Source organism: Fringilla coelebs (genome assembly GCF_963513975.1).
Source record: "Fringilla coelebs genome assembly, chromosome: 1".
In the NCBI taxonomy this organism is placed as follows: Eukaryota; Metazoa; Chordata; class Aves; order Passeriformes; family Fringillidae; genus Fringilla; species Fringilla coelebs.
In genome coordinates this window covers 61,997,000-62,015,149 of record NC_140028.1, presented here as the reverse complement: position 1 = coordinate 62,015,149, position 18,150 = coordinate 61,997,000, and the positions used below count along the sequence as shown (strand labels likewise).

At 36.2% G+C, this 18,150-nt stretch overlaps 1 protein-coding gene across 2 annotated transcripts in view; it reads left to right on the top strand.

Moving 5' to 3' along the window:
* ERP44 (endoplasmic reticulum protein 44) overlaps nucleotides 1-18,150 on the top strand; it is a 47,859-nt gene that overhangs the window by 10,955 nt on the left and 18,754 nt on the right. Inside the window, exons 2-4 of one of the 2 annotated variants that reach the window (XM_084226495.1) lie at nucleotides 8,191-8,263; nucleotides 10,096-10,135; nucleotides 11,543-11,658. In XM_084226495.1, coding sequence (XP_084082621.1) covers nucleotides 8,191-8,263; nucleotides 10,096-10,135; nucleotides 11,543-11,658 — 229 coding nt within the window. The remainder of the gene's footprint in view (nucleotides 1-8,190; nucleotides 8,264-10,095; nucleotides 10,136-11,542; nucleotides 11,659-18,150) is intronic. The other variant, XM_084226496.1, reaches the window with a different exon arrangement.

Here is an 18,150-nt window from a genome sequence, read left to right as displayed (position 1 = left end):
GCAGCAAGGATAGAAAATTCTGTTATCCTCTAATATATTCAATATTTAAAATTATTTCAAGGTCACAAACATTCATGTGACATAAAAAATATAGTTTCTTATGGAAGCACTACATCTACTTTTGGTTTCTTCCTCTAAGATTATGCTTTAAAGGAGATATTCTGAATTCCACGGCCACTCATCCTGCAGAAGGATGTAAAAGTTTTTGTTTTATTTTAATATGTATGCATTTTCATCACCAGTCCAAGAATGAACAAAACATAAATACATTTGTATTATTTAAAAAAAAAACAAAACTAATTTCTTGTTCTGCAATGTTCCTGTGTAAATACTACAATAAAGAGCACAGGAAAGCCCATAGATTATAATGAATAGTGGGGTAATGTGTTGCTTTTTGTAATCAGGAGTGGAGTTAAAAGTACACAGTCTCCAAGATTTAAACTGTCTACAACAATTTTTTGTGGTAGTGGGTTTTACATTTAATTGCAGTGGCCAAAATAGAGAACAAGGCCTTTTTCCTTGGCTTAGTGAAAAGGGACAGCAAACTATTCTGCTCTGCCAGCCTTACCAAAGTCTTGACAAGACCGAGCTGCTCTGTATTTCATATTGCTGGATCATGCTTTAACAAGTTGAGAATCTTAAAAGTGCTGGCTTTCATACACAGCAACAGCTGCTTAATTTGTGCTAATCATTTTGGAGATTGCATTTGTATTTTATGTGTGTTACTCCTGCTTGAAAGTGTATCCTTGTGTTGTTGCCAAATAATCAGAGCAGTTGGCAAAATGGAAAAGAAAGAGTTATCAGAACATGAGGTGTTTTTTTCCTAAAAGGCTGCACAAATGTGACCTTTCTCTTTCAGGGGAATTCTAGCTGCTTGTTTAAGAGAAGCAGCTTGGTAAATAAAATATGTAAAGATTCAGAGTTTTCCATAGTTTTCCTGGGGAGCTGAATTCATAGCTTTAAATCTGTGAAACAGGCTTTAAGGTAGATTCCTAGTTTTGAAGATGCGGAGCACTCTGAACATTATTCACAAATTGATATAGATGTTCAGACATCTGTTTACATCTTTTGAAGGTGTATGGACTGTGTTCACTCTATGTGGATGTATAAGGCAAGGAAACCAGTGGATCATAACCCTGACTATAGATTACTCTTTTTTCTAAAGGCCAAGAGAAATAACTGAAAGTTACAAATAATTCAACTGGAAATAAATTACAGGTCTTATCTCAGTGACATTTTTTTAGACATGCCTCATGTCATTTTTTTGAACCCTTGCTTAAACATTTTTGTAAAAGACCATGATGCATAGGTTTGTGCTCAGAGACTTCAGCTTTAGAATTCTGTTTGGGTGCATGGTTCTGCTATTAACAGCTTTGTGAAAAAAAATGCAATGCATTGGGTGGCATGTTGTGATAGGTATGTTTAATTCTCATCTCTGCAATGGACTATTTGAATGAACATCTTGTGTCTTCTAATGAAAGTGCACAAACTGTTGAGAGGTTAACTTATCCATTTTTCTGGAAATCCTTGGTACTGTGGTACCAGGCCATTGAGAGATGTCTGCAGCTGTGAACCATTCCCAGTCAAACAGGACAATTCTTCAACTCCTTTGCTTGTGTGCTAAGTTCACTATTAGGAACCATTAGCTGCGAGTTCTTTTTCCTAATTTGGCATGTCAAATCAATATAATTTGGGTTTTCAAAGATAGCATTATAAGTTGTGGTTTTTCTGTTCCAATAGTTTCATTTGAAAGTAAGATTTTCAGTATTAATAAGATATGCACCTACTCCAAATATTCCTTCCACACACTTAAAATGGGAGCAGACAACAAGATATGTGGAAGACAAAAAATTGCATGACTTCTTTTTCATATGATGGTCTCTACTTAGCTCTGTGCAGTTACAGCACTGTTTGGCCAAAACAGCGTAAAAGTGAACTGTCTGTCAAGGCTGAAGAAGTAAGTTTATTTTTCTAATTATTTATTATCCATATTTCTGTTTAGTTTGATGCTTTTTCTCTGTTCTCCTGAACTTTAGTAACTGCAATCTTTAAATGTTTTAAGTAGCTTCTTTTGAGCATTTTAAATTTTCCTGACTAAATTTAAGATACAGTTCCTAAGTGAAAAATTATAAGAAATTATTTCTTGCTACCTACCCATTTAAAAATTGCTCTGAAAACTTGAATGTAATTGAGAAGGGATCGTTAGTTAATGTTTTGAACTAATAGATCTTTGTCTCATAGTCTTATATTGAAATCAGCTTACCTTACCAATAAAAAAAACCCCTGCATATTCACCAGGGATGGCAGCAGTCAGTCTAACTTATGAAAATATTTGGGCACAGTCTGAAATCAAGTGGTGACAACTAAGAATTGAACTGCTCTCACTGAGAGGGTGAATAATGTTCTTTTTTTATTTTCCTTCAGCATTCTCTATTTACTGTTACCTCTCTCTGCTCTGAACTTTGTGGTTCATTATGGGGCTTCTGGGAATGCTGCCAGCAAGATGTTCCTGATTGATGGTTCTGAAACCAAAATTCAGGGGCTCTTAGAATGTCTAGCAAGCTTTGGCACTGCTGTCTTCTGGGATTGCTTTCAATTTGTATCATCCTACAGCAGGCTGTAAACCCGTCTGCTTCCTGTTGTCCAGGAGTTTAATGCAGACCTCAGAGCAGCAGCAGATCAGCAGCATGCATAAAAAAAGAGGTACTCAGGAATTGACAGTCAGCAGCAGGGTCCTGGGGGGCTTGGACTTCAGGTAGTAACTTCAACATGCCAATCTGGATTAGGTGTGGGCTAGACCTGGTTGCCAAATGTAAAATGATTTTGTGTTAGGGGAGAAAGATGGTTTAGTTGTCTGCCTTTAGGATATCCCAGCAGGAGGAAAGGTAAATGAAAAGTTTAGCAAGTGAAAACGAAGGCTGTTCTTGTTGATTGCTTTGCAGGTGTAGTACTAATTAGAAATCATAATGCTTCATGAATACATTTTCTGTATTCTACAGACAGTTTGCTTTAAAAATGAGGACTTCTGCTTCATTATGTGCATTAAAAAATAAAGGCACAAAGAACTAGAATTCAACAGACCTAGATTCTTTTTTCCTTTTCTTTCAATTTTAAGGTTATGCACATTTAAACTGTTAAAATCTTCTGCAAGAAAGTGGCATGTAAAGTAATAAACACTTGAAAAAGAAATACCATTGAACTATAGGTCTGTCTCTCCAGTTAGCAATTAAAGAACTAACAACACTAACTGGTGCTGGTAAAATGTTGATAAAACGTTGATCTAAACCTCTTGAGTAACCAGCAGGCTTTATTAATTGGATAATTTGGAATGGCAATTGAACAGCAATACTGTCAGCAGAAGGTGAGTTGAAACTGGATGTGCTTTTATTCCCTCTTTGGGAAAGTGGTGTGACACCTGGCAGAGGTTCAGTGTTGGGCATGAGTTGAATGGGTTCTGTCCAGGCATTTTGTTTTGCATGAGGATACTTGTGTGGCATTGCAGGGTGTGTTTGGGAGGATCATAGTGACTTTCCAGCAGTGCTTTGAGGTCTTTCTGTGGAAACAATCAGAATAAATCTCAGCTAATTACTCCTCAGAAGTGACTGCTACTGGCTCTCTAAGCCATTGGCTGACTTCAAGTGAGGACCAAATTTTGATCAGAAACACTAAGATTTCTGTACTAATTAAACTTCACAGTAAAAGCATGACCACTGTTATCTTCAAAAACTCCTGGGAACCTGAGCCATGATGTTCCTGCTTTCTGGACAGTATTTCTGAGGACTGGAAGAGTAAAAGTGTATGTCATTGCCTCTTCTTCTCTCCCCACATGAGCTAAATTTTATCTTTGTGAACACATTGTTCAGTTCCTGATTTTTCCTCCGAGCAATGTATTCTCTAAGTGCGTAAAGCTTTCTGCATTTTCTTGTTTCAGTCTTCATTTGTTTTGTCATTTTTCTGTAGTGTTAAATGACTGTGAGATTATAAACATCCTGATCTAACTTGAGCAGGCTTCACTCAAGTATTTAATGTATTATATTCTACTCTATTTTTAAAAATATTTTTTTCGTAGCTACTTATTTTACCCTCAGATTTTCCGTTTGAATGTTTAAAAAATAGAAATATAAAAAATACTTAATTTTATCCAATGTAAGTGCAGAAAGTTGAGTTGTTTTCAGGTGTGCTTCAGTAACCAATTTTCCTTTTGAAAAATTTTTTTGAGATGCTTTCTTTAATGAGTTTGTAGCTATCTTGTAATGCCAGTTTGAATTTTTTTTTTACTTCAGTTACAAATATTAACCATCATCCATATGTCCTGCTATGAGCAGTGGAATGTAAAGTTTGCATTTAAAAGTGAAAAATTCTGAATACTTTTCTTAGCCAGTATGTTTTTCAGAACTTATGTTCAATACCTGTTATAAAGTCTGTAGCTGATATTCAGAAATTATTTCCTCAAAAATGTCTTGTTTTTTGCTCATGAGTATCAAGCACACACCTCAAAAAAGGTCAGAAAATATTCTCAAAACAGTGTAGCTTCTTAGAAATTTAAATACAAATTTGTATTCCTTTATGATAAATATTAATACTAGTAATATCCTAAACCCTCTTGCATCCCATGGGACAGCAAGATTACTGGGTCAAAAGGAGGTGTTTTCTTCCTTACAGGCATTATACCTTAATGAAAGCTTCAGCCTGGAGCGTGTCTTGCATATTTATTGACATTTCTTCAAGGAATGCTTTTTTTCCATGAGTCTGTCTACTTACTATTAAAAGTTTGGCATCCACAATTATTTCGTCAGTATAAAATGTTTGAGAATGTGATTATGAATATATTTGACAAAACAGAAATTTTCATACTTCTAGTGGGCAAAGTTTTTCAATTATCTCAGATTTTGTGCAACTTTTGGGGGAAGGTGGTTCTTAGTCTCAGTATTTTTCCACTACTGTAATACAAATGGACAATAGAGTGTATGGTTAATTTGTTTTTCACCTTCAATACATGAAGATGTTTGGAATATTTGTTTTGGTGTTAATGTCTTAGTACATACAGCTTGCACATTTCCACAGTAAGAGTTAAGAATGCAATCACAAAATTTATTTGCGCTATAAAGAAGTATTAGTTTTAATTCCTCTTTTCTAGAAGAGGATCTCATTGGTTAGTAAGTCCTGTGCTTTCATGGTGCATTTAAATATTTGAATTGCAAGTTAATGTGTTTCAAGTGTATTGTGGCAATCTGCAAATATGACTACAGTTCCTGCTCCGTTGAAGTATATCTGCTAAGTAACAGAGCCTATTTCTTGACTGCAAATAATATGCTTATCTATGTTATGTTTAATTTATGTGTAACTTATCCTATTAGATAAGATTTGTCTTGCTGCTGGAAAGTTATACTAGAAAAAGCCAAGAGGGTTTAAGAAATTGTTATCTTACCCATTTAATTTGTTTAGACAATATGAAGTGCTACTGATGAGCTCCTGTGAAAATAGTTACACCAAGACCTACAATGGAAATTCTTTCTCAGTATGAATGGTGATGCAGAGCTTGTGTGCAGCAACTGAAAAGTTCCTGCTTTCTAGAGGCTTGTGTGGATTTTCTCTGTAAACAAAGATTGTCCAAGATTACAGGCAGGCTAAGTATCTTCAGGGTGATCAGAAGTTCTTGAGGCCTTGCAAGGCAGTTAAAGCCTTAGAATATTGAATTTGCAAAGTCACCTTCAGGAGGATCAGATGATGGCCAAGAAAATGATTGTTGAAATACTCTATCCATTATTGTCTAGAGCAATATTTCAGCTGTTATTGTTAATTGTAGCTACTGCTTCAATTGTACTCAAGTTAGGTCAAACCTGACATTTGCAACAAAGCAACACATGTGTACAAACAAAAGCTGTGCCAGCACATGCTGACCTGACCCATTACACCCTACAAACATAACTTCTACTACCAGAACCTCCCCCCAGCAACACCATGGAAGCTGTCATCCCATGCACTCCCCAAGGGGTGATGGGGAATGTCTGCACTAAGGATTGCCATCAGCTGTTACTTCTCTGGCTATAATTTGGCCAGTGTGGATCTGGGCCATACAGGTAGCTTCTCACTCCAAAGGCAGAGTCCTACCTTCTTTCTGCTTACTAGTCAGCAATGTCAGCATCTTAAGAGGAATTCCCTGAACACTGGCCTGCTGGAACTTGTGCATTGCATAGCTTGCTTAATCAGATAATTTTTTGGCAGATCATGTGGTTACACTGCCTGTTTTAATCTCTGGACCTTGCAGCTCAGTTTGTTTCTCTACAGTTATCTTAGAGCCACAGTTTAGACATTTGTCTCAAGCAGTTAAGTGCCACAGGAAGACTGTACAAACTCCACCACAAACCTTAAATTTGCATTTAAGAATGGCATCTTATTCAACTACCAAGAGAGGAGCACTGGTACATATTTTGTATTCCAACAGCTGGTGTGTTTTCAGCCTGTAGTGCAAGATAGTTGTATGCTACCCAAGGGCCTCCATATGGGAAATGTGAAAGGATTGCTATCTTCACTGGGAAGTGATTAGTGATACACATTAGTAATCTTTCTTATTAGTGGTCCACAAATCAGAAAGAATTGAAAATTATTAATTGCTGCAAATCTCACCTGTGTGTGATTTACAGTGATAGTTTTAGAGCTGTTAACAGTATCTCACTGCAGAAGTTTCCTACCATCTTTGAAGCTGATCTTAAGGAAAGCAGGAATCCAGTTTGGTGATTTTTTTTTCCAAATATTTCATATACACTTGTAATAAATGTTAGGAAATTTGGTGTGTGACATTAAATGAGTTTTTTTATAAATTGTAAACAGTGCCAAAGGCAGGTGTATTCTGTTCTGTGTAGTCATGGTCCTACTATAGGTTCAGGATAGGTCTTAAGCTCCTCCATAAATGCAGAGAGCCTTCTGTCACTGGTTCCTGCTGTACAGCTGCTCTGTGTCATTTTATTTGGATGGTCTTTATGCTTTTAGCTGTGTTTTTCCTTGGTGCCTCTTGACCCATAGGCAGATTTTGTTGGCACCTCAAGGAGTAAATAAGTCTCTGGCATGTATAGCATGTATGTTGTGTGTTGCTGCATCTCAGTGTGGGATGTCTCTGTGTGAATCTCTGGTCTCTGCCCAGCTCCTTGACCTGTGCATTCTTCTCTGTTCTCTTCCAAAAACCTCCTTTTCCTTTGCTGTTACCTCTATCAGCTGAGGAACCATACATCAGTTGAAACCATGAAGACATCACAGCAAAGCATCTGGTCCAAGCTCTGACTGTGCTTACAGAAGTGATGGCTTTCTGACTGGCTTGCTCAGGATGGAAACATTCATGTCCTGGACAAGAATCTATATTATCCTACTTAAACATTTGCATGCTTGTCTCTCTCAGAGCAAAAGTAAATTGTAATTCACTGATACCTCTCTCACCTGGGATAGAGCTCTACCTCCTATTTCTTCCACTGCATTTTAGAAAAATAAAGATCTGGGCTAACACTGAGTGTCCATCCATAAAACTGTGTATTGCTATGAGAGTTGCATACACAGAGAGTAATACAAATGTTACATTGAATGATTTGGCTGATGTGGTGTCTTGGTTTTTATAGTCTGATAAGTCTATTGCATGGTGGGACTGAAGTAGTGTCAAGTGGAAATACAGAAAGAGATAAAAGACTGTAGCTAGTTGATGTATTGAAATTGTTTCCTAAAACAGCAATATGATGTATTGAAATTGTTTCCTAAAACAGCAATAAAAATGCAGGTAGTTGAGGCTTTGGTTAATGAGAAATTTTTTGTCAGACAAATCCTGTAAGTGACAGAAGGAATTACTTGTCTCTGGGTAAAACCTATGTGCCCACCTGTGTGAGATTGCTGAAGTGGGGTTTAATTTCTTTCTTCAGAGTGAAGTTATGAATTTAAGTTACTCTTAAAGGTGCAAATTTACCTGTAACATTTCTGGCAACATAATAGAGAATTGTATTAAAAAATAATTTTTCTTTAAATGTGAAAGTATGTTGTATTGGTAGTTTATTTGTATATTGTAGTACTGCAGTCATCTGAAATGCATTGACTGAATTACAGTTCTTTTACTGTTCTTCTCCAGCTTTTGAACTGCAGCACTTAAAAATCACATATGAGTTACTGCTTCACTGCTGAAACATACCTTACTGGTTTGCTTTCTCTTTTTAGGTGTCTTGGCTTTTTAATCCAGCAAGAAGCGAAATAACAAGTCTAGATAGTGGAAATATAGATGACATTTTAAGTGAGTACTTCTAATAATTTTCTTCTTTGTATGTCTGCAGTTACTTATCTCTGTGAATATTGCAGTGGTATTAAATGAATATTCATACCCTAGCTTTGACTATATGAATTGCAATCGGCTTAGAGATATTAAATGCCTCTGGTAGAAATTAGCTGTCTGAACTAATGTATTGCAATGAGAATTTGAAGTGTCTTAAGAAAATAACTGTTATCTTGTTTGCAGAAGGGAATGCGTGATTGCATAACCAAAACTAGTCTAGAAGGCATTTTAAAAGTTCCCCCCCCCAAAAATAGCAAATGAAACCCATGGTTATGTACCTTAAGTATCTTGGTTGTTCAGCTCTGCCTTTTCTCAGGTTAAGCACTGTCCTGTTTCTGGTGGCTCATAGAATGGAAACCTTTCAATTAAACAGATATGTGTTTCTTGTCTGAAACCTTTCCCTCTGAGAAGTATGCAACTTGCCTGTATCTGGTTGTTTTGCAGGAAAAGTTATTACATTGTTTCAAATATATCCGGGCTGAAAAATCTTTAATAAAGTCTGGACTAGAACCTGCCTTATGATATGAGATTGCTTTGCGATATGAGAGCTGTTTGTAAATACTTTTTCTACAGTGGAAGATATAAAATTATTTTATACAATGTAATTCACAAAAGGGAATATATGCTAAGTGTGAGTGCTTCTGAAATTCATCCCATTACTTTCAAGAAATATTTTATATTGGAGGTGACCCTAAACTTTTCAGTGCTTGTTATTTACCTATTCACCACTGGCATCCCTTGCTGATAATGAAAATCTTAAAACTATAATTGTAATCAAACTGTGGTGTTCTCTAGCCTACTCAAGAGTTGTCTTTATCAGCATGTTGTCTTTTCCAGGCTTTCAGCATCCTTATCTTCACATGTAACTGCTCTGTAGCTTTGTCAATTTTCTGCTTTGTCAGCATTTCTGCTTTATAAAGCTGTGGCTGATACTCTGTAGTTTGAGTATGTATTTCATATTTTTTTTCAGTGTCTGGGTCAGTACTACTGCTGAAAATTAATTTAAAGCATTAGTTAGTATTATATTCTATAAAGATAATACTTCATTTTTGGGTCAGAAATTTATCCTTTTTCGATTTTTTTTTTAATATGTAAAAAGGAATGTATAAGAACATTATTTCATTACTTCATTATATGTATCCCTGTAGTACTGCATTTTTTTAGTGTTCCTTAGCATTTTTCTATTTTTGGGGACTGAAAATTTCTTTGCTACCTTTTGCCATAGTATCTCGGTTAAATAAGACAAGTAAGGACAAACCAGAGCAAGTTGCACAGACCAGTTGCCTGTTCATCAGTCTTCTACCCCAGTTAGTTGGGATTTCCGCTTTTAACTGATTTTTAACAGTTAAAATTACAAATAATAGAGTTATTATTACAATTATTACAAATAATAGAGTTAGTGCTTAAGAGCTACTAGATTTCAATTTCTAGATGTCAGTGCCTTAATTTTAAATCCAGAAATAATTTTTGCTGCATGTGTCACTTAATTACTTTGTGTGTCTTAATGCCTTAAGTACTTGCATTTTTTTTTGGTCTTATATATCAATGAAGTCAATAGAACGCTTGACTGAAAGCTTCTTCCATCTTTTTCCCATGTTATAGATTATAATTCTGATGAGACTTACTCCAGCAGTTTTCTAGCAATCAGACTAAGCTTTATGCTGAATTATCTAGAAATATTTGCTTTTGTAGTTTTTTTGCACAAACTTAATACTTTTGTAATCTCGAATAAAAGAACTGAGAAGTTTGCCTCACAATGTGACATTGGGCTTTTTCTTTTTCTTTCTTCTCAGACAATGCAGATGTTGCTTTAGTTAATTTTTATGCTGATTGGTAAGTTACTCAAGTTGTTTTTGTTTTTTTTTTTTTTATATTTAAGCATCTGTCTTTTGAAAACTGTCATGTTTGGCTATAGTTTTCCAGTTGAAAATACAGAGGTCTCTTGTTTTCAAACCAGTTCTTTCCTGGGTTTATGTCCCAATTGCTTCTCCTTCTGTCTGTGCTTGCTTGGTTCACATTATAATAGGCTATATTTTTAAAACATTGCAGCCTTAATTATGATCATTACTTTTAGGCATACAGCAATAATCCCTCAACATAGCACACGGCCAGTCTGTGATGTAACCTGACTTAGGAGTGAGAGCACATCAGTTTTGGTCACAGAGTTTCTCTGTTTTAAGGGTGGAGAAGAATGGGGGACAAGAAGCCATTGTAGCATTTAACATATATATGCTGCATAAATGTGTAGCATGCAGCTGGGCTGCCCAGAGTCAGGTTTTTTCAGAAGGTGGACTTCAGCTCTCTTGGCATTTTGAGAGCAAGACTTGCTCTTCACTTACATGTTTGCTGTTGCAGACATAACTGCATCCTCAGGCTGTCACTGTTATGTTTAAGGTTGGTTTCAGTGCAGGCTGGTTTATTGCAAGTCTACACCTTGAAGTCTCATTCTCCCAATTTCTAGAGTTCCATTATGCATCTCCAATTTAAAAATCTGCCATATGGTAGAAGGACAGAATATAAAATAATTTTATTTATATATTTGTAATGGGCTTGTGCACTGCTGTTACCCTAAACTTCTTAAAGCCATTGAAGCATCTTTACATTCCTACCACCTTTTCTGTGGGCAAAAAGAGAGAATTTGCATCAAAATCTGACATTACTGGAAGAAGGGACCCTTAGGGTTCTCTTTGTTCTTGCTGCTGTAAAGGTAGTTTGCTCAAATTCTGCCAAACCTGAGCAATAATATAATGCACAATACTTATAACTTATATTGTTGAACCATAGAAAATTACCTGTGATATTTCTTGAAGGTGTTGGTAAATATTTCAATCTCAACAATCGAAGGAACAACTTTTACTACATTTTAAAAATCATTTTCCATGGGGTAATTCAGGTATTAAAAAATTAACAACATACTTTATGAATAGAATCTATTTCCTAAAGGCTTATAATTGATTAATGGTGTTTCCTAGGGAGATAAAGCAGGGGAGCATATCTTGAGCTATGTATTCTTTCAGAATTACTTTTTTTTCTGCACCTGATTCATTCAAGTTACTTTTGAACTGATTTTTATCCACTCAGTTACTGGGATGATTACAGGTAGATGTGATTTTTTTTCCAATGGCTTTTCTTTGTTTTCTTTTTTCCTTTTTCCTTCAAAGATAGAAATGTTCCAGTAGTCATCAGTTGAAATATTTCAAAGTGATATTTTGAAGTCACGATTTTGTGTTCTATTTACAGGTGCCGCTTCAGCCAAATGCTGCATCCTATTTTTGAGGAAGCTTCTAATGTAATCAAAGAAGAATATCCAGATAAGAATCAAGTGGTGTTTGCTAGAGTAGACTGTGATCAGCATTGTAAGTAAATCTTGATTTAGGTTTTTCTGCGCTGCCCTACTACCAAGTTAGTAACTGTATTGAAAAATATGCTAAATAGCTGTGCAAAGTGTAGCTGTAGATGGCCCATCATTTAGCCCAGGGTTGCTTTTAATATATCAGCAAACCTCTTCTTCCAAATTTGTCAGGGTAATTTCCAATACTTCTTTCTCATTGCATCCATCAACATTTTTTTTTTAATCAGTTCAGCCTATCTCATTTAATGAGGAAGATAGGGCTATGATTATAAATTGAATTGGCTCATTCACGTGTCAGAGAAGCACTAGTGCAACAAATGATGCAGGTCTTCACAACCAAGAGAAGGAAGTGGTAGCCTTCCACTGTTAGCATGAAGAATATGTTCTGATCAGATCTTCCTTCCACCTTGGAGTCATGGTGGGGGCCTATAAGTTTCCTTTCACACAGCCAGGCAGGGATCAGAGCTTTGCTCTCCTATTGTTACACCTGCCAGCAAACAGTTCCCTATTTGGGTTAGGTTTTCCCTATGCCCAGACATGAAAATTATATGCAATATCTTACTTTATGCTGGCACTAATTCCTAAAGTTCTTTTTAAATCCCTTAATAAGTAAAATGTGAGGAACATCTGCTGCACATTGAAAGGCAAATGGATAGTACCAGGATTTTTATTACACTGTTGGATCAGCTGTATTATTTTATGCTTCTTGGAGACCAGCATTTCTAGGAATAATTTCTTAATAGAGGCTTATGATTCCCAAAGAGTATTAACAGAAAAATTCAGTTTAATCAATAATGATTATACTATTTGGGGCTTTACAAAACTGTTAATTTGTAAGGACAGGCATCACTGGAAATTGGCTCATCTTTTCACGTCAAGATAACGACAACAAAACTTTCTCTAAAGTTCTCACTAAAGACCATAGTAAAATCAGCCTGTGTTGTTGTGTTTTGTTGTTGAGGTTTAAATTAACTGCTGCAGTCCTTGCTTTGGTTGCTGTAGTTTCAGTTGCTTGAATAACTCTGAGAGTCTGGGCCACTGTTTAGCTATGAGACCTTCTTGTCTTAGCAGCTATAGTTAAGAAAACTTTTTTTTGCCCCCCACCAAATGTTTGAAATGCTTTAAAAATTTGTTGCTTGATCGTTTCATATGCTCTTTGAATTAAGGTAACTGGCACTTGTTACAGAGAGCTGAGAAGAGGAGATGCTACAGGAGAGATTGTCATCCCTCCTGGGCATACTTGTAGTGGGCTAAGTAGTAGGAGGCAGCCAGGAGTTTTGCTTTTTCTTTATATTTCTAGAATACCATTAGTTCTCTGTATTTACTGTTTTTGTCCTTAATTTAAGTAGATGAGGATGACTCCTGTTGCAGAAGATGTAAAATGTGAGAATTAAAAATAAAATCCTTTAATGACAGGCAATTTACATGGCCTTTTTGAATTGAAATAACAGAGTTGTGCATGTCATTCCTAGTTTCTAGTATTTATTTGCTGGGTTTTAAACAACGGTACATTTTATGGCAAACACAATTATTGAGCATGTTCTAAAGTTTTAGGTATTTAAACTTGGATTTTAATGTGCTGCAATAGTAGCTTTTTAGTAAGAAAGCAGATATTACTGTATTATCAAGGTTGGGCCTATGTAGTATTTTGCTGAATATTGGTGTCAATATTCTTAGTGGTTTGGGATTTTTTTACACAAGCTTTATATTTTTGTATGTGTTTACATATTTTAGCAACACTAGAGGTTTTATGTCAATATTTTGGTGGTTTGTTATGCCTGCAGATTTCATACCATAAGTAATTTGCTGTTAGAATGGTATTCTAGAGATGGTGGATTATTTGCATTACAAATGATTTGGTTCTTTTTGAGGCCAAGACTCTGTAGGGAATCTAAATAGCTGATTTCTGGCCACTCAAAAACAGCTTTTAGAATGGTTACTCAGGCATAGATACTTTCTATTTAATGCACTATTATTGAAGCACACTGCAGGGCCCAACAGCTCACACCAGCTTCTGAGGGTAAAGCAAATTAAAGAGAATTATTGATGTACTGCCAAATGTTTGATGCCTAATGACAAAACCATCATTCTGTCTGCTCTTATGGCCAATATAAAGAGGTTTTTCTGGAAAGTGATAGTTCCTGATGTGATAAAATACAAAATATACATATTAACACTATATTAAGCCTCTGTATGTGTTATATTTTACACTAGTTTGTAATATTGTAGAAGATAATTATACCTGAAATGTGTAGGTAAAGTCACCAGGCTGTGTTTAAGCTGGTGTGCAACATACACTAAAGGTAAATTTGGAGCAGGTAGTTAAAGCAGGTGCTCTTTGCTTTTCCAAAACCACATTTTTTTATAACTTAAAGATGTCTGAGTTCTGCTACATTGTGTCTTGTTAAAATCTTTGATGGTTTTGGTATGTTCAGTTTAGTAATTCAGCTATCTTAAATATTAGACACCTCTCATCCAAGTATAATACCTAGTAAAAGTGATCTTCCATATAAAATTACAGAAGATCTTACTGCATAGATGTTATTAGGAAGGTTTTGTTTTGTGGTTTGGGGTTTTTGTTTATTTGGTGTTTTTTTGGGTGATTTTTTTTCTTGCTTGTGTTTCAGGATGTTTTTAATCATTTGTATTAAGCAGCAGAGTTGGAAACTCACTTGGTACAATACATTTCCTCTGTTTCTGTTCTCTGTGAGTGGATATTGCAGTCTATAACTCATGTTTCTCTGGGGGAGAGTTTATATTTTGGGCAATTTCTCTAAATTCAGCATTAAGAGCTGTGGTACAAAATTCTTGTCAATTGAAGTATATATATTGGGGGTTTGATTTTACTGCACCATGTTTTCCTTTGGTTTCTGAGTTAAATAAAAATGGTAACTAGTTTGAATAGATCTTTGTGCCTCCAAACATAAATGAGTTTCTCACTGAGGGTATGTAAGGAGATGCTTTGCTGGACAGACTGTTTAGGGAACTGTTTTTTCTCTCCAAATGTGTCTGGGAGTGGTATTTTCCCTAAATTTTATGAGCTGTTGTTCTCTGTGACTGGCTGTTCCTGCAGTGTGTGCTCACGTTGCTAATGTTAGCCTGCAGAGATGAGATTGTGTTGCTACTGTGCCTTTGGTAAGCAAAAGAATTCAATGACAACAAATTTGGAGGTTCATAAATGAACTCTAAATGAAACTCTAAACAAGCATGAGGATTTCATTGCATTCTTGTCACTTTGCTTGGGAAAAGAATCAGTCTGAGAGAGTTATCTTTGGGTAAAATAAAAAGTGTAAGTGATTTGGAGAGGTTGTTGATGGCACTCCTTAGGAGAGCGATTTTGTTAGTCTGTCAAAGAAGATTATGGGATGCCTACTGATGAGGCCCTGCTTAGAGCAGGCATGGCTGTTGTGAATGCTCCTTTGCAGCAGGAGGTGGTTTAAATTTGCTGTTACCTGAGTTTGATATAGAATATTGATTGCATTCCTTCTACCTGTTTTGGTCCATCATACAAGTCACCAGTATCACAACCATTGGAGTAGGATGCTTAGTTAATATGCTTTCCCAAGTTCCTTTCTAATTCTGCTTCTTGGGAGTATTCCACCAGGGTTTATGATTTCTTGCAAGTGTCACAAGAGCAGTAGTTTAACTGGGGAGAATTTATGGTGTATTATGAAAGTAAAAGGTACCTATCAAAGACAGATTTCATTTGTCATCTATAGTGTGCCCTAGTGGGTAGCCTGAGGGACTTCAAAAGATGTTGACTGATCTCAAGTGAGCTAGCAGAATACTCATTTGGTCATTCCAGCTTCAAATATACAGCTGAAAGGATTTGTTATTTTTGAGATGGAAGATATTGCAGAAGGGTAAGGAAGACTTAAGATGATTTGACACACAAAATAAAGATTAGCGTTAGATCCAGAAAATTCAAACTCTCCCTATGTGTAGCTGTGCAACTCCTATCACCATCATGTAACACCAAAGTTAGGAAATGCAGTAACTTGGGTTTGTGCTAGCTCTTCCTCAGACAACATGAAGAGACCACTCCCCTCTCCTCTAGGAAGAGGGACACTGAGTATTTTCAGAAGTTATTTTTACAGGGTTTGAGTTTTGAAACTCTGATTTTCTTTCAGATAACTTTTCAGGCTGTTACAGTCCTCTGTTCAGCATGTGAATTCTTCAGGTGCTGCCTTATATGATGAGGTAGGCATTTAGAATAGTTATCAATATTGTTGAAATCCTACTGGACAGGTTTTTCGAGAACCAGTCCTGTAGACTCAAAATCTAAATATTTGTTTAGTCATAGTGTGAATTATGGCCCTGAAAAATTAGAGCAGTGTACTGAGTTAATGGTGACTCTTGTAAATATTGCTGGTCCTTCGCTGGAGAGGACCTTCTTAGCTACATTGTAGGTGGGAGCCTTTTTCAATGTAGTGAGTCTTGGTGCAATTTTTCAACACTTTATTCAGTGTACATTTAATTTCAACTTGGTGGCAATGGAATTGAGATTCTTTGCGATGTAATCTGATATCTAGCTAGCTGAACTTTGGATAGTGTCTTGTGGTGTTAACCTAGAACGGTGGAGTCGGAAGCATTCTGGGAAACAGGTCACTGGCTGTGTGCTTGCTTGAAGCTGTGGCATGGGTAATGTGTGTACACACCATGCAAAAAGCCTGACACCCCAAAAAATGGGCTTTGGCATTCCTTTGAATAGAGGAACACACAGTGCTCTGGAGAAATGGCTGAGAGTACAAGAGATATGATAGAGATATGGATCACAAATGATAGCTCACAAATCCTGCTTTCTTAGAGGATCTTGCTCAGAAGGTGACGTGGGAGACTGTCTTAGAAAACATGACTGTAAATGTCAGGTTTCACATAAAAGTTTGTTTCAAAACAAGAGCTGCTGTCTCTTCCCTGTTGTAAGAGAGAGCTTTGCTCAGGAGAAGTCCCAATCAGTGCGTATCTGAAGAGAACTGGGCGACTGCAAGATATTCTTGTTGGAGTTGGCAGAATGAATAGTGGAAAAAAGTCTGGGCAGTTTGGAAATGGTTGAATGCAGGTAAACATGCAAAATGGGGAGGAGAATCATCTGAATCCAGCAGTAATTGCCAGTGACAGTGATCAAAGTTTCTGTTTTGTAGAAGAGAAGAAGATGATCGAGTATGTCAGTAGTTTCCTATCATAACTAATGTGAAACTATTCTGGTAAACACTAGATTTGTGATTTAATGATTAATTCAGCAAAATACAAACACAAGGTTTATTCCTTTTAGGTACCTTCATATCTGAAGAAAATAAAAAGTCATAAAGTTGTAGTTGGGGGACTTTTTTTTTTTTAGGTAGGTTGCCCTTGTCTGTTTCAAATACCTCTTTTCATCAGAAATTGGGCAGTAGGAATGTCAGGAAATATTTTTAAATTTAATTTAGGATTTACTATAACTAATGCAATCTGTGAATGAGCTCAAACAATATTCCATGTATTTGCATTGTGTATTTCCAATTTTAAAAGGAATATAATTTTGTAGCTGCACTGCTTATGCTAACTCTACCTGTATCAAATGCCAGGGCTTAATGAAGCATTTAAGGTTTACTCTATTTGACTTTTGAATTAATTCAAACAATTTTTCATGTACTTGCATTTTATTTTTTGTAAAAAAATGGTTTTCAAATACTTACTTGTGTAGTAGTGTCATTTCTCTGTGCTAGTTCAAATATCAGCATTCATGGAATCTCAATGTAATTTGTAAAGATCGTGCAGGTACTGACTTACGAAATAATGTTTGAATTCAGCTTTGACAGTGGGCATTTATTGCCATTACTATTTTTACACAACTTCAGTGCTTGATGAAGATCTATATCCTTAGGTACTGCAATCTCCATCTTGGAGAACCTACATGCATGACCCCCTGAATGCCCCTTCTTCACCCCTTGCATCCTCCTATAGCTGTGAAAATAACATAAGGGAATAGTCCATTTTGTGAGACAAAGAATGTGGGGTTTGGTGTTTTCTTGCTGTGCAGCTCTGTAACAGGAGGAGTCACTAAGCTCAATGTGTTTCTGTGAAACCTTGACACGTTGTGCTCCTTGTCCCTTATCAGACCTTGGTCAAGGTTGGATCAGCTCATGTACTGTGACCAAAGGTCATCTATCAGCAGGAAGAAGGGCAGCAAATGCCTGGCTTGCAGATGTTGTCTTCTACCAAGCAAATATTAAGTGATTCTTCTCCTGCTGTACTTGCCACCTTCTTGCAGGCAGCTCTTAGGTACTTTAAGGGAAGAAAACATTATTAATCTAATGTTCATTAATGTTGAATATATTGACATCCATCATGGAGAAATTTGTATTAATTTGAAATAAAAGTACTCTTCACTGAGGACATAAAATGTTTTACCTTAATTTTATCTGTAATTAGTGCATTAAGAAATGCACTTGTGGGATATTTAGGAAACAAGGCCTCTTAGTCAAAATTGATAGGCTGAATTCTGTGCTGTTTTATA